This window comes from Liolophura sinensis, chromosome 3 (assembly GCF_032854445.1).
Source record: "Liolophura sinensis isolate JHLJ2023 chromosome 3, CUHK_Ljap_v2, whole genome shotgun sequence".
In the NCBI taxonomy this organism is placed as follows: Eukaryota; Metazoa; Mollusca; class Polyplacophora; order Chitonida; family Chitonidae; genus Liolophura; species Liolophura sinensis.
Genome location: NC_088297.1, coordinates 5,674,261 through 5,689,172, shown reverse-complemented (window position 1 = coordinate 5,689,172; position 14,912 = coordinate 5,674,261). Strand labels below are relative to the sequence as shown.

Genomic DNA, 14,912 nt, shown 5'->3' with positions numbered 1-14,912 from the left:
ATGTGTGAAATGTATTACCCTAGTTGTTCAACCTTTTCACAAAAAATGAAAGCGCTTTAAGTGCAATTGATGCACATTTTCATTTGATTTTGAAGACAAAACTACATTATTTGGGTTGGCCAACTTCAAGAGTTCAAAGAAAAAGCATGATTGTATCAGTGAAGAGGGAATGTGCCTTCAAAATATGCTTGAATAAACACCTTACAAACATGCGAAAAGGTTGAAGAATTACAGTAAATTGTACAAATTTAGAAACATTGTAACACATCCTGGAAGGGGATAAATCATTACAGTCATTTATATTTCTTAAATGGGATGACCTGGATACAGTGTGAAGTCCTCGTTTCTTTTTTTTTTTTTTGAGCTCTTTAGAATGAACGAACGAACAACCAAAACATTTTTACCCATTTTTATGGTATGCACGGTACATGTAGATGTGGCCAGAAGTACAGGGGAGATAACTGGAGTATTATCACATTGTCTCAACTGTTGAGTCTACACGTACGTAAATGTGCAATTTACGTGTACATGTAGTTGAATTCTAACATGGAGAAGTAATTTTTTTTATCACCTTTTCAAAGCAATCAGCATGCATTCAGTTACATTGACATCCAGTATATCTGTAGTATATGAAATTATCTTTACAGTACACACAGGAATATATATATATATCTATCTTATTAACAGTATTTGAAGTGTTCTACATTTTCGCATTACATCGATTCGATTAAAAGCTTGTAATTTAAAAATCTATCTCTGTGAATGGCTTTGGATGCTATATGTTATAGGCAAATGTTAGTTAGCTACAGTTACTTTTCATTAATCATATTTATGAGGAAACTACAGGTGCGTGTACTCTTATTCTTCAACCTTTTGAAACGGCTATGAAACAGCAACTTTCTTTCCAATTTATACACATTTATAATTGGATTTTGGAAACAAAACTACTGTGGTTATATGGGCCAAAAGTATAATTTTATCAGAATAATGCCTTCAGAATCTGCTTGAATAAACACCTTGTAAACATGCGAAAAGGTTGAAGGATTACAGTATGGGTACGTGTAAAATGCAACCGCAGTGTTAAAACATGCTCATGATCAGCCTTCTAGCGTATACAAACGCAGAACATGATTCCCATTTAAATCTTAATAATCTTTCAAAAGCCACACATAATGAGAACAAACAGAGGAGTATGTGTATGTTATAATTCTAATAATTTAACAAAGTCTAAAACATAAGTGATCATACCTCTTTATAGGAATGTACATTTACATGCTTTAGATGTTTAAATCAGTATTAAAGGGAGATAATTTTTAAAGCTTCAAATTGTCTCCCCTTTTGCTGCATTTTCAAATTTGTATTTTCAAAAACTTTAAAATGTATTCTGAATCAAAACACATACAGCATACACTTGTGATAAAATAATACAAATCTGCGAAGAAATCAAAATCATTCATTCAAGCAAATGTCAGAACACAGAATGTTTTTAAATTCTTGTATTTGTTCCTAAAAATGCCATTGTTTAACTATTGTGTAGAACCTGTTTAACGGTAGATTTACATGTACTTGTGAATCAGATTCACGTGTTGCAGTATGTGTAGTTTCAATGCAAAACAATGTATGTCTATTTATGAACATGTCAACTAGGTTTCTTGTACGTCATTTAAATTATTCTGGCTCATTGGTTTTGCTTCCAGTCTTACGGATGCAAATGTACAGAAATACAGGCAGTTGTAAGCATTTAGTTTTCACCATTGTTGTCTGAGTTTAGAGGGGAGACAAATTGAGTGCTGTTAGAAAAACCCCAAGTGTCATTCTTGATGACGGCTGTGCTTGCATGTTATCCCTATCAGCAGAGTCTGTGTGTCCATTTAAGAGACAAAATTAAAAGTTGTTTGTTTTGGGTAACAAGTTTAATTTATGAATTTTGGGGTTGGTAGTTTGACATATGTTTTTGTTTTGTTCATCATCTGAAAAATGGTTTATATTGAAAAGTATAATGGATGTCAAACATTTATATGTGTGTGAAAGGTTTTCTAGACATTAATTAAAGAATTCCTCTCTGAAGACATGTATATGTTGTCTCCAAATTAATTTTCCGGTCATTGAATACAGATTTAATTAAGACATCTGTTCCTTGCAAGTTCAAAAATTTCAATTAAAACATGTTAAAAAAAAAATCTTCAAATATTAAAAAAAAAAAGTTGAGTTTTCTTTAATCGGTAATTACCCCAAACAAACGACTTTTTCATTTACACCCAACAGAATCCCACATGTACATGCCCCTTATGTAGAACCCTAAAATTTTTACTATCAGTTGCATTGTGGAAATTTTGATAACCTTTAGGAAAGTATTTGTGAGGTTCTATGAAAATCGCCCTTTAATTTCCAGAGAATGGGCACACATCACCAAGGTGAACTACTTTTACATGTGGATCTGTTGTAGGAAAGTAGTTCGAGGTTGTGGAAATGGTTTTAACCTGCTCAAGCTATATTGTACTTTCATATATCTTTTCAAGTTGATATACTGCACATGTACTGGTACTTTATTTCTTAAAGCACATATGCATGTGAATTTTCAATGACAAGGCAATAGGGCCGCACCAAATTACCTCCCTTGAAGTCACTCTTCAATTTAAATGGCACATTGTTAAAAGTAAGCTGTGTTTAAGTGGCTAATGGCAAGTTTCCAAGACAGGGCAGCATACATGTAAAGATACTTGAAGATATACTTTCAAGACAGATTTTAATTTGAAAACTAATTTGACAGGTTCAGGATAAATCTTACATAATGTTTTAAACCATTTGAAGGAAATTTAAAAATCCCCTAATGAAAGTATGACAGCTTTGACGAACGCCATCAAATATGTTTGTTCTGCCTGAGCTGAAAAGCGCTCAGTTCCTGGTGCCATGGTTTTCTCCGTTACGTTTATGGTTGCCACTGTTGTGGCGTAAGGCTACATGTTCTTGCTGCATAGGCTTACATTGTACTGCAGTAGGCCAGGTCCCACTTCCTGCAGTAGGCCATGTCCCACTTCCTGCAGTAGGCCATGTCCCACTTCCTGCAGTAGGCCATGTCCCACTTCCTGCAGTAGGCCATGTCCCACTTCCTGCAGTAGGCCAGGTCCCACTTCTCGCAGTAGGCCATGTCCCACTTCCTGCAGTAGGCCAGGTCCCACTTCCTGCAGTAGGCCATGTCCCACTTCCTGCAGTAGGCCAGGTCCCACTTCTCGCAGTAGGCCAGGTCCCACTTCCTGCAGTAGGCCAGGTCCCACTTCCTGCAGTAGGCCAGGTCCCACTTCCTGCAGTAGGCCAGGCCCCACTTCCTGCAGTAGGCCAGGTCCCACTTCCTGCAGTAGGCCAGGTCCCACTTCCTGCAGTAGGCCAGGCCCCACTTCCTGCAGTAGGCCAGGTCCCACTTCCTGCAGTAGGCCAGGCCCCACTTCTCGCAGTAGGCCAGGTCCCACTTCCTGTAGTTGGTGCTGATGCCTCAAAAACTAATCTGTCATTACACCATAGCGTCTGCTGTGTAACAAGGGAGGTAATTCAGAGGAGGCCAGTTTTTGTTTTTGGTTTTTCTTTTATTAATGTTTTATAAATTTTCAATCAGATACTAAAATACTGTAATTGCCTTTTTATTCGTGGGTATAAACTTTCGCGGATTTGGTAAGAAGACACATTCGTGGGAATCAACTTTCGCGGATCATAGCAGAATTTTTGGACAACTGATAAACGAAAATCAAACGCCAATACAGAATCTTAAAGTAATAAAACAGCTAAAGCATTCAAGTAACAGTGTTATCATTTAAACTTGTTTGTACTGGTAAGATGTGGCAAAAGTTCTATACAATACAGTAACTGGATCAGACAAAGGAAGTTAATCCTCCTAAGCTTTTAATCTTTTGAAGACTGTTAATCTTTATAAGACGAAGCCCTTACCTTCTGTGTGAGCAAATATTCGTGTCATTCACTCCGGGAGACGACGAAGGTTGAATGTGATATTATTAAGACCCACTGTTTAATTCTCATGCATCAGCAGTGTGAATGAAACTTTGAGTTAACTGTGACAGATTTGAGTAAATTCTGAATACGGACCCCCCCTACCACCACCACACCCCCCGCGCAATGTATCGGCCGTGTCGGAAAGCTGATCTGACTTGAAATCAAGTACAGTCGATAAAAAAAACAGCCTCTCTCATCATATGTATATCGTATCACGTACACACGCCCAGTACAAATTATCGATTTGTACGTCTCTAACCACGGCAATAAATCAACAACAACAACGACATTGCAGTGTGGCAACTCTTAGACGGAGCAAAGCCTCCTTAAAAGAAAGCAGAATTAACTGACGATCAATTCAGCCTGATTTGTTAAAACCGGAATACATTCTAATTAGGTATTTCTAATTAACGTGTTTAATTAAAATTTAAAACCGTAATGCATGCCACATTAATAAATTACTTACATGGGTTTTGTATTTGATGGTACTTAATTTCACGGAAAGGTGTTTGCCGCGAAATCCGCGAATGTTAGTACCACGCGAATAAAAAGGCATTTATAGTATACCTCCAGAAATTCCCATACACCCTCAGGTCATGTTCTTATGTCAGTTCCAGCACTTAAACACGCATATTATTTAGTATTGCTGGTAATTTTTTTTTTGGGGGGGGGTGGGGTAACAGTTAAATATTCATGCACACATTTTGTCTATGTATTTCCTTTTTAACATTTTGGAATCTGCTTTTGATACCCCTCTAAACTCGGAGTTACCATGGCTTTGTGAATGTGTTGTGCTGTATATTATATTCTGTGGCCAGTTGTTGATGTAACTTCTGTGTTCCTTCAAACAATAGCCTTCTGATACACATACATGTAATCAAACACGACGCTGTTTTTAATTTTTAATTTAATTTAAATTTATTTTAATTTAGATTTAATTTAAACCCTGTGAAAATTCCCTAGATGCAGACCTCAGGATGCATACTTGACACATGGATGTACATGTATATCTTTTTACATTTATAAAAATTTATTGTATTAGAAATTGTGCAAATTCCACTGTAACACATGTTGCTCATACTTTGTTGATATGAGATTTGGTTTGGCTTTACATGAAGGACGTTTAGTTGTAATCTGAACACATCGATGTAATAATGTTATATGCATGTTAATGCTTAAGATAAATCAAATTTGTGTTTAAAATTAAATACATGTACATTTATTTAAAGTTTTAAATATTTAATATAAAATTAACTTATGTCTGGTAGATGATGCCTGAAAAATGACTTAGCTAACTGGATGTGAAAAAAAAAAAAAAAAATAACCCCTAGCCACAGGTTTTGGAAGATATTTATTATTCAAAATCGAAGTCAGAACTTCTTGTAGATAGACATGTTCATATGTATCTGCATGATTTTAGCAGTTTAGTTTACAGTTTACAGTGCACATGTAAATCACATTTGCAAAGGAAATAATGATATTGTGCCAAAATTTGGTCACCAAATGTTTTGTTACTTTTATTGGCTCGCTGGTGGTTTTGTTTCTTCTGTTTTCATTGGCATAATCACAGGATACATTTTCTTATGGCTTTTCATTAAATACACCTGACTGTGCTATAAGTTAATTCCGTTTTTTTTTTTTTCTGCATTTTCCTAATTACCAGAGTGAGAAGCCGTTTTTCTCCTACGTCTGTATTAGATCCCCTGATTGCACTGTGCCAGGCAGAGGTTGTAATACGGCCGTAGCAGATACTGTAACGCACTCTGGTGTTAAGAGAATGTATGCTGGTCCATTACTGTTATTGTGGCCACCTTAAGTTGTTACAGTTTACTTTTGGAAATGAGCCAAGAATACACAGAATAATGCCCTTAGAAACAAATATCTGGCAAACATGCAAAAAAATGTTAAGGAATTACACTATTTATGAGATTAATCTTTTTTTATACATGATCAATCCGTTGACGTTCAGTGGGGTTATTCTGGGAAATTTCACCGTTGGCTGACACTTGTAGATGTAACACACAGGACGCCAAATTTACCCCAGTTCTTCAACCTTTTCAACCACCTCTGCAACTAATATTTTGAGAGAAATAATTTGCATGATTTTATGAAGGTTGCATCTTTAATGACACAAACAAATCATTTTTAATGCCATTTTCACAATAAATTGTATGCATACTGAAATTCCATTGAAAAAAACGTGCTTTGTCGTTGAAAAGGTTGAAGATTTAATGTATGTTCCTGTCTCAACTAGTGTAAAAATGGTGTTTAAGACTGGTGAATACAGCATGTTAGAATGTGTAGATGAGTAGTTGTCTTGGAGAAATTGCTGTGCATCCGAGTTATAATGTCTGTATAGACCTATCGAGTAGATTCTAGGAAGTATACCTGAATGTATGAGGTCATTTTCATGCAACTGTTCACGAGTTTCTTGCTGTCGGCATGACATCTCCTTAAACAGTTATGGTCTTTTATGAGCAAAAAACATCTCAGCAGAAAATCGTGGATTTTCCAGGATTTGTAGTTTGTACACTTCAATGATTCTCTGTATTCCTTGGTATGAAAACACATTTTTTGTGAACGTATATCAGTGTTTTCTTTAACTCCCCCCCCCCCCCCCACCATATAACCTTACCCCAGGATTATGGGAAGTCAACAAAGGGATAGTAATTTAACCATCCATCCTTATTGGGTAAACAATTGAAGAGGAAGAAAAAATCCAAATTTCAAGTGAATAATTAGAATTAAATGTAGTTTTAAGACATCAGCCTACCAGCACATGTGACCCGTTAGTAGAGCCATTTTCAGCACTGTTAAATGTCCTTAAAATGTTTGTTTCTTTCTTATACGTTTATGTTTAATACATGTATATATATATATATATATATATATATATATATATATATATATATATATATGCTCGCAGCTTCAGTCATATACATTGCCTTTAAAGAGTAAATTAAAGGGTAAATTAAGGACACATTCGTGTTTATATATATATATATATATATATATATATATATATATATATATATATATTCACACATATGTATGTATGTATGACTGTTTATTTAGAATCACTTGTCTCTTTATGATTATTTCAAACCCCATTCTTCAGGTGAATATGAAATAATAAATGAAGAACTGTGGAAAAAAGATGAGATCTTAGCTGCTAAGATCAAAAAGTTTCTGTCGGTGAGTTGTGGCGCTACACTTGAAGTTTCCCATTGAAACTTGGTTGAGGCGTACTGCAAGGTCCCTGCTCACCACTGTTGTTGTTGATGCAAGTCCTGTGCGTATGGCTTTGTAGGATGTGTTGATGGTTTGGTTTTTTTTTTTTATTATTATTTTTTTTTTTTGGTGCATGTCGAACACAAGGCAGTCCTTTCTTCGTGAAGCTAACGGGAGCAGGCACCTGTCAGCTGCTTTTTTTTCCTGTATGTGTACCCTTTGTACTAAAATTAAGTAAGGGTCTTCAAAAGCATTTTCAAGACATTTTTGGGATTTTATTGCTCCAGTTTTTGTTCAACTTTATAATGTTCACAGAGTAGTCATTGTTTTGAAATATCTGTACCATTTGGCAGTGTGTAATAATTCCTTGTATTCTTCAAAAGGATAAAAGAAAATTCTGCAAAGTCATCAAGACGTGAAATAAAGAACAAAGGTTAACTAGATGAAAAGCAGCTGGTTTGAATGTGCCAGGTCTCAGCTCATCCCATATCTGCCCATCACAAAGCCTTGTGATACATTTTCAGCTTTGTTTCGAAATTTCATTCCATATAGATTTAGTTTTAGTTTCCCCTTGCTGAAATGTTGACTTTCAGTTTCACTTTCAAGTTTTGCTCCATTTTCTGTTTATACCATCAGTCACGCTTGATCACAGTACATTGGTTTTTGGCTTTTTCTTGTGTTTACAGGGGATGTAGAAAGCATTGAGGCATGCAAACGAACTGCTTCAGGTAGACCTGACGATAAACAGTCTAAATTAGTACGATTTGGTCGCGGCGAGGGACAAAGCATGGAAGACGAAAGTGGCTGGTCGGAACCTCTAATTAAAGACTCGGGCATAGATACAGGGTTTTCAAGTAGTAGTCAAACTCTGAATGAAGAACTCCTCAAGGTAGACAACTCTGTGTGTCAAATGCAGTGGAGGGCAAATCTTGATTTGACACAGTCTAGTTGTTAGGGTTAAATGCATGTAGAGATCAGCAAGAAAAAAAAAACACAAAACAATTTAGGACAATGGCCAAAATTTGTAAAATGTAAAGCCTTAGTGATGGAATAAAAGATAGAAATGAAAAAGGCCAGCGTACAGATCAAAAAATCATCATAGATTAGTTCTGGGTATCTGCAGAAATAGAGGAAAAAAATCACACTAACATTATTTTCATTGCAAGTTTTTATACAGATGTGAAATCAACACATGTTTTAAGACTTTGTCGTTGTCGCTACTCTCCCAAATAAGTTCTGCAGCAGTAAATTCTAGATGTTTTTCTTATACATGTAGCATGGAGGCCAGTCTAACATTCTGATAAGCAGTCAGTTTTTTTGAAGATCATTTTCAGTGATATAATAAAATTTTCAGAAGTGAAATACATGTAATTCCAATTGAAATAAGGACAAGTTTGAGTTTTTGAGTTTCTGTGGTTTTTAACTTCATACGTACTTTAGAAATATGTAAATTCATGTATTTTTAATAAGTTAATTATTTTATGCAATTAATAACCTGTAACACTGGCAATGGTTAGCTATACATAGCTATAAACACACATGACTTTTTCTCAGACGTCTTCATATAGAGTTATCAAAATAAACAATTTTTTAATATGCAGTTAAAAACAACAACAGTGCTACTGTAACAACAAAAAAAAAATGTAACTTCAAACTGAGAAAGAATTTTGATTCGAGTTATTATACCGTAACAGACAGTTTTTATTGTACAGTTTAGTTGTTACAAATGAACAACAACAACGCTGCTGTTGCATCAAGAAGTAGAGAAGTCTGGTCAGGCTGTGCAGAGTGTGATCTACACAGCTTCAACCACCCACTTTGTCGATCCAGACTTGCCCTCCGCGTGCACCTTTTTCTTATCCAATCATGTTCCACAGTGCTTTCTATTTCCCCCATCTTGTCGTGTTCGTTGCCATTTGCGTCGATATGGTAACATGTCTGTATATATGGTGTTAAGGCGCGTGCGCACTGGATGTTTTTGCATTTGTCTTTTTTCGTACTTGTTTGAGTTAAAATAAATTAAGCATCAGAAAAAAGTTGCCAGAATTTGTTTTTGTTTTAAGTTTTCTGAAATTTTTGGGATTGTCATTGAGCATTGCCTGCTCGTGTATACACAAGTCGGTTCAAAGATCATCATTCATTGCTGTTACTCTGCGGTGTTCGTGAATATCCAGAAATCGTGATTTACATGCACGGCTATACAGAAATCGTGATTTACATGCACAGCTATACAGAAATCGTGATTTACATGTATGTATAATAAGAAAAGAGCACACCTCTTGAACCGACTTGTTTGAAGTGGGCAATGTTCACCTTGCCAAGATGTGCATACAGTATACGTTTTCAGATGGAATGTTAGAATTTTGCTGCATGAAGCAAGGGATTTAAATAAAAAATTTTTCGCCTTCATTTACAGATTCTATGATGCTTTTTATAAGAAAAGTCAAAAATCTAAGCTTCATTTGGAAGTAGTGTAGTTGTTGTAAACAAACTTACAAGTTGGTACAATGTCATCTACAATGTCAACTTTGAGGAGTAATTTGAGCTTATGATCAAGTTTGGAACTTTGAAGTGTTTCATATATTTGGCCCCAAAAAATTACAGTCAGTTTTTTCGGTGTTTGTTTTGTGTTGGATGGAAAATATATTCTTTGAGTGAATGGAATTTTATTCTGAAGTTTTGTTTGGTGTAGTCGTATTACATAAATTATAAAATATCAAGTAAATTATATGAAATCTTGCTTTAGATTTATTTTTGTTTTTGTTTTGTTTTTTTTGATACTCAAGTAAAGGTAACTGATCTTTTCATAATATTTGTTAATTATTTTTCTAATAAAATATTATACACAAAGATTATGTTGTCCTAAAAAGTTGTAATCAATATTTCCTTAATATCTCATTTTTTTTAGTCTTTAATGATTTGGCTATATTTCCTGTTTAATACCTGTTTTCCCCAGCACCCAGTAACATGGCAGCTGTCCACAGATGGGACTCGATGGATTGGTCACATGATCTTAAAGAAAGCTGTTCTCGAAGGAACAGGTCCGAAGGACTCCAGTGCCATTTTAGGTGAGTCCAGTGCCATTGTAGGTGTCTGGTGCAATTTTAGGTGATTCTGGTCCCATTTCTGGTGCTTGGTGCCATTTGAGGTGAGTCTGTTGTCATCATAAGTGAGTCTGTTGTCATCTTAAGTGAGTCTATTGTCATCTTAGGTGAGTCGGGTGCCATTTTAGGTTACTGCAGTGCTTTATAGGCGAGTCCTGTACCATTTGCGGCGTGTCTAGTTCCATATTAGGCTAGACAAGCATCAGTTTTAGGTGAGTCTGATTCGCAGAGTCATGTTAAGTGAGTCAAGCGTCAGTTTTAGGTGCCTTGTGCCATTTTAGATAGCGCAAACAACACCATGAATGCTGTCAACACCATGAATGCTGTCAACACCATGAATGCTGTCAACACCATGAATGCTGTCAACACGGCCTCACAAACTGTGAGAATATGCTGGGAGGTCTTGTTAGCAGAGATGCGTCATCCTACCTGTATATGATTTCACTGAAATTGTTCCGTCTAGCGCCATTTTCAGTCATTCCAGTGTTGTTTATTTATTTATTTATTTGATTGATGTTTTACGCCGTACTCATGAATATTTCACTTATACTACGGTGGCCAGCATTATGGTGGGAGGAAACCGGGCACAGCCCGGGGGAAACCCACGACCATCCGCAGGTTGCTCGCAGACCTTCCCACTTACGGCCGGAGAGGAAGCCAGCATGAGCTGGACTTGAACTCACAGCTACCGCATTGGTGAGAGGCAGTGTTGTTTAAATCAGGTTGAGTGTACTTGTATTCTGAATGCATCTAGTGGCCTTTTGTGTGGGTTCGGTGCCAGTTTATGTCAGTGGGGTACGGGCACATTTTCCTCTCTCAAAAGGTGGCGCTAGTGTGACCTAGGACTTTCACATCACAAGTCTTTTGTTGTGCGACGCAAAACATGTTGCGTACTGCGGTTTCGTCTGTGACGTATTTGATCTAGCCACTGTGACGTCGTGCTGTTGACGCTGCCATGGAATGTGCAGCCTCACTGAAATGTCCCACTTCAGACTTCTGCGGGTATCCCAATCATTGCCATTTTTGTGGGAAGTTTTTATAAAAGTAAAATGTAGTATTGTCAGACAAACTTATAAGTTCGACCATAATCAGCGGACACCGGTGGTCTCTTTCTCATGCCGCATCTGCAAACAGTGTATGAAATCCCGCCTTCTCTCGTTTTGTTGCAGGGTTAAAGGTCATTGGGGGCAGAAGGTCAGATTCATCCAACAAATTAGGGGCCTTTATAACAAAGGTGAAAAAAGGAAGCATTGCTGATACAGTAGGACATCTTAGGTCAGGTAAGGAAGTCATAGTTGTTGTCAAACAGACTTGGCCAACCACTTTGTCTGAGTTTGCCAACTTTTCTCTGACACTTGGGTGTACAGTTCAGGTGCTGGTTTTCTCACACATAAGGTTCAGTTAAATTCCAGACTCGAACAAGAAATTTTTCGATGTTCTGATATTTTCTGAGCTTTGAGATGACTCAAGTTTTCTTTGCCAACATATTTTAAGTATTTTTTGGGCCTTGTAAGGTAAGATGGTTAAAGCTTTGGCTCTCTTCATCAGGTTCTTTACTAGTGAAGTGACATGTTCAAACTTTGCTTTCTCAGATTCAGCTGCTGCCTTACATGAGAAGTCTAGTCAGAAACTTGCCAAAGGTCGGTGGTTTATTTTGGGTACTACGGTTTCTTCCACCCAGTAAGCATAATGGCGATCACAGAAGTGAAGAATGTTTGAGCACGGCGTCAAACACCGATAAATAAACTAAATTTTTCTCCTTTAGGTGATGAAGTGGTGGAGTGGAACGGGCGGCCATTACAAGGCGCTACGTTTGAAGAAGTGTACGAGATTATCCTGGAATCTAAACAAGAACCTCAAGTGGAATTAATAGTTCACCGCAGTGTCAGGTGAGAGTGCTCTCCCTTTGATTGCCTGCATGGCAAGGTAATGCGTGAAAATAGCAGTTAGGAGTGGGCATCAGGGCACCTGCCAACAAGAGGATCGTGTCTTAAGCAGTCATCTTTATTTCACAAATGTACCAATGTTGGGTAAAGGCAAGGTACAATGAATATACAATAAGCATATGAAATGTGATACTTACTTTTTACTTACTGTTATGTATCCAATGGTTTACAGGAAACTCTCCCCCCCCCGCATACTCAAATTTACTGACCACTTGTCTCCGTAGCCTCTCTTGTATGACATCTACAGGGAACTCTCCACCCAGGGTGTCTCAAATTTACTGACCACTTGTCTCCATAGCCTATCTTGTATGACATCTACAGGGAACTCTCCACACGGGGGGTTTCAAATTAACCGACCACTTGTCTCCATAGCCTATCTTGTATGACATCTACAGGGAACTCTCCACACAGGGGGTTTCAAATTTACTGACCACTTGTCTCCATAGCCTATCTTGTATGACACCTACAGGGAACTCTTCCCCCCGCATGTCTCAAATTTACTGACCACTTGTCTCCATATCCTATCTTGTATGACATCTACAGGGAACTCTCCACCCAGGGTGTCTCAAATTTACTGACCACTTGTCTCCATAGCCTATCTTGTATGACATCTACAGGGAACTCTCCACCCAGGGTGTCTCAAATTTACTGACCACTTGTCTCCATAGCCTATCTTGTATGACATCTACAGGGAACTCTCCACACAGGGGGTTTCAAATTTACTGACCACTTGTCTCCATAGCCTCTCTTGTATGACATCTACAGGGAACTCTCCACCCAGGGTGTCTCAAATTTACTGACCACTTGTCTCCATAGCCTATCTTGTATGAGATCTTCAGGGAACTCTCCACTCGGGGGGTTTCAAATTTACTGACCGCTTGTCTCCATAGCCTCTCTTGTATGGGGATCTACACGTCCTTGGAACTCGGAGAATTGCCGTTTCATCAATGAGTAAGGCTGCCTTTCGTGTGAATAAAGCTTTTGAAAAACGCCTGCGCAAGTAAAGTAATTGTCCCTGAACACGGAAGAGGCTTCCACGTGTCTACCTTGGCGGGAAAACGACATCAAGCTGACAGCTCATTCTGAAAAATAGGGGGGGGGGGGGGCGGGGGAGGTTCATCGGGAGGGCGTTAATTCGCCAAATATTATTTAACGTTACAAACTAATTTACAAAACAAATAGATTGTCAAGAAAGTCTAATTTATGTACAGGAGAATTTGTATTCATCTATAGTGTAGACCTGCAGTTTTGTCATAATGACTTCAAAGTCCACTGTTATCAAACTGTGTTGAGAGACTCTATCAGTCTTCAGCAACACAAACTTTACAATGTATATGAATTACAGCAGACTGATAGACAACTGGTACAGGTAGCTTCTTTAGAAATTATTATCAGATAACAAACACCTGGCTATGTATGGCAAGTAAAACTTTTGGTAAACGGGAATTGATTAGCAGAAATCCTCAACACCTGCATGACGGCCTCGGTCACTCCCCAAATGCCGAGGCTGGATATATGGTACAGTTCACATTAAACGATTCTAATATTCTTTATTAGATCTCAACCATAGACAAACACCCATCGCACAATATAGCTGTCAGCACATCACATAGGCTAGTACGAAACCTGCAGGGCCTTGTATGCCCTGGCACACGTGTACTTGTACAGTCTAGCCCAGGCCTGTATGAGATCTCAGCCATAGACAAACACCCATCACACAAGATAGCTGTCAGCACATCACATAGGCTAGTACGAAACCTGCAGGGCCTTGTATGCCCCGGCACATGTGTACTTGTACAGTGTAGCCCAGGCCTGTATGAGATCTCAGCCATAGACAAACACCCATCACACAAGATAGCTGTCAGCACATCACATAGGCTAGTACGAAACCTGCAGGGCCTTGTATGTCCCGGCACATGTGTACTTGTACAGTCTAGCCCAGGCCTGTCTGAGATCTCAGCCATAGACAAACACCCATCACACAATATAGTTGTCAGCACATCACATAGGCTAGTACGAAACCTGCAGGGCCTTGTATGTCCCTGCACACGTGTACTTGTATGGTCTAGCCTAGGCCTGTATGAGATCTCAGCCATAGACAAACACCCATCGCACAATATAGTTGTCAGCACATCACATAGGCTAGTACGAAACCTGCAGGGCCTTGTATGCCCCGGCACACGTGTACTTGTATGGTCTAGCCCAGGCCTGTCTGAGATCTCAGCCATAGACAAACACCCATCACACAATATAGTTGTCAGCACATCACATAGGCTAGTACGAAACCTGCAGGGCCTTGTATGTCCCGGCACACGTGTACTTGTACAGTCTAGCCTAGGCCTGTCTGAGATCTCAGCCATAGACAAACACCCATCACACAATATAGCTGTCAGCACATCACATAGGCTAGTACCAAACCTGCAGGGCCTTGTATGTCCCGGCACACGTGTACTTGTATGGTCTAGCCTAGGCCTGTCTGAGATCTCAGCCATAGACAAACACCCATCGCAGAATATAGCTGTCAGCACATCACATAGGCTAGTACGAAACCTGCAGGGCCTTGTATGTCCCTGCACACGTGTACTTGTACAGTCTAGCCCAGGCCTGTATGAGATCTCAGCCATAGACA

At 38.4% G+C, this 14,912-nt stretch overlaps 1 protein-coding gene across 1 annotated transcript in view; it reads left to right on the top strand.

The window, feature by feature from the left end:
- Nucleotides 1-14,912, top strand: part of LOC135463839 (regulating synaptic membrane exocytosis protein 2-like) — a 92,997-nt gene that overhangs the window by 43,794 nt on the left and 34,291 nt on the right. Inside the window, 4 exon segments of the mRNA XM_064741285.1 lie at nt 7,920-8,122; nt 10,190-10,301; nt 11,507-11,617; nt 12,103-12,226. Coding sequence (XP_064597355.1) covers nt 7,920-8,122; nt 10,190-10,301; nt 11,507-11,617; nt 12,103-12,226 — 550 coding nt within the window.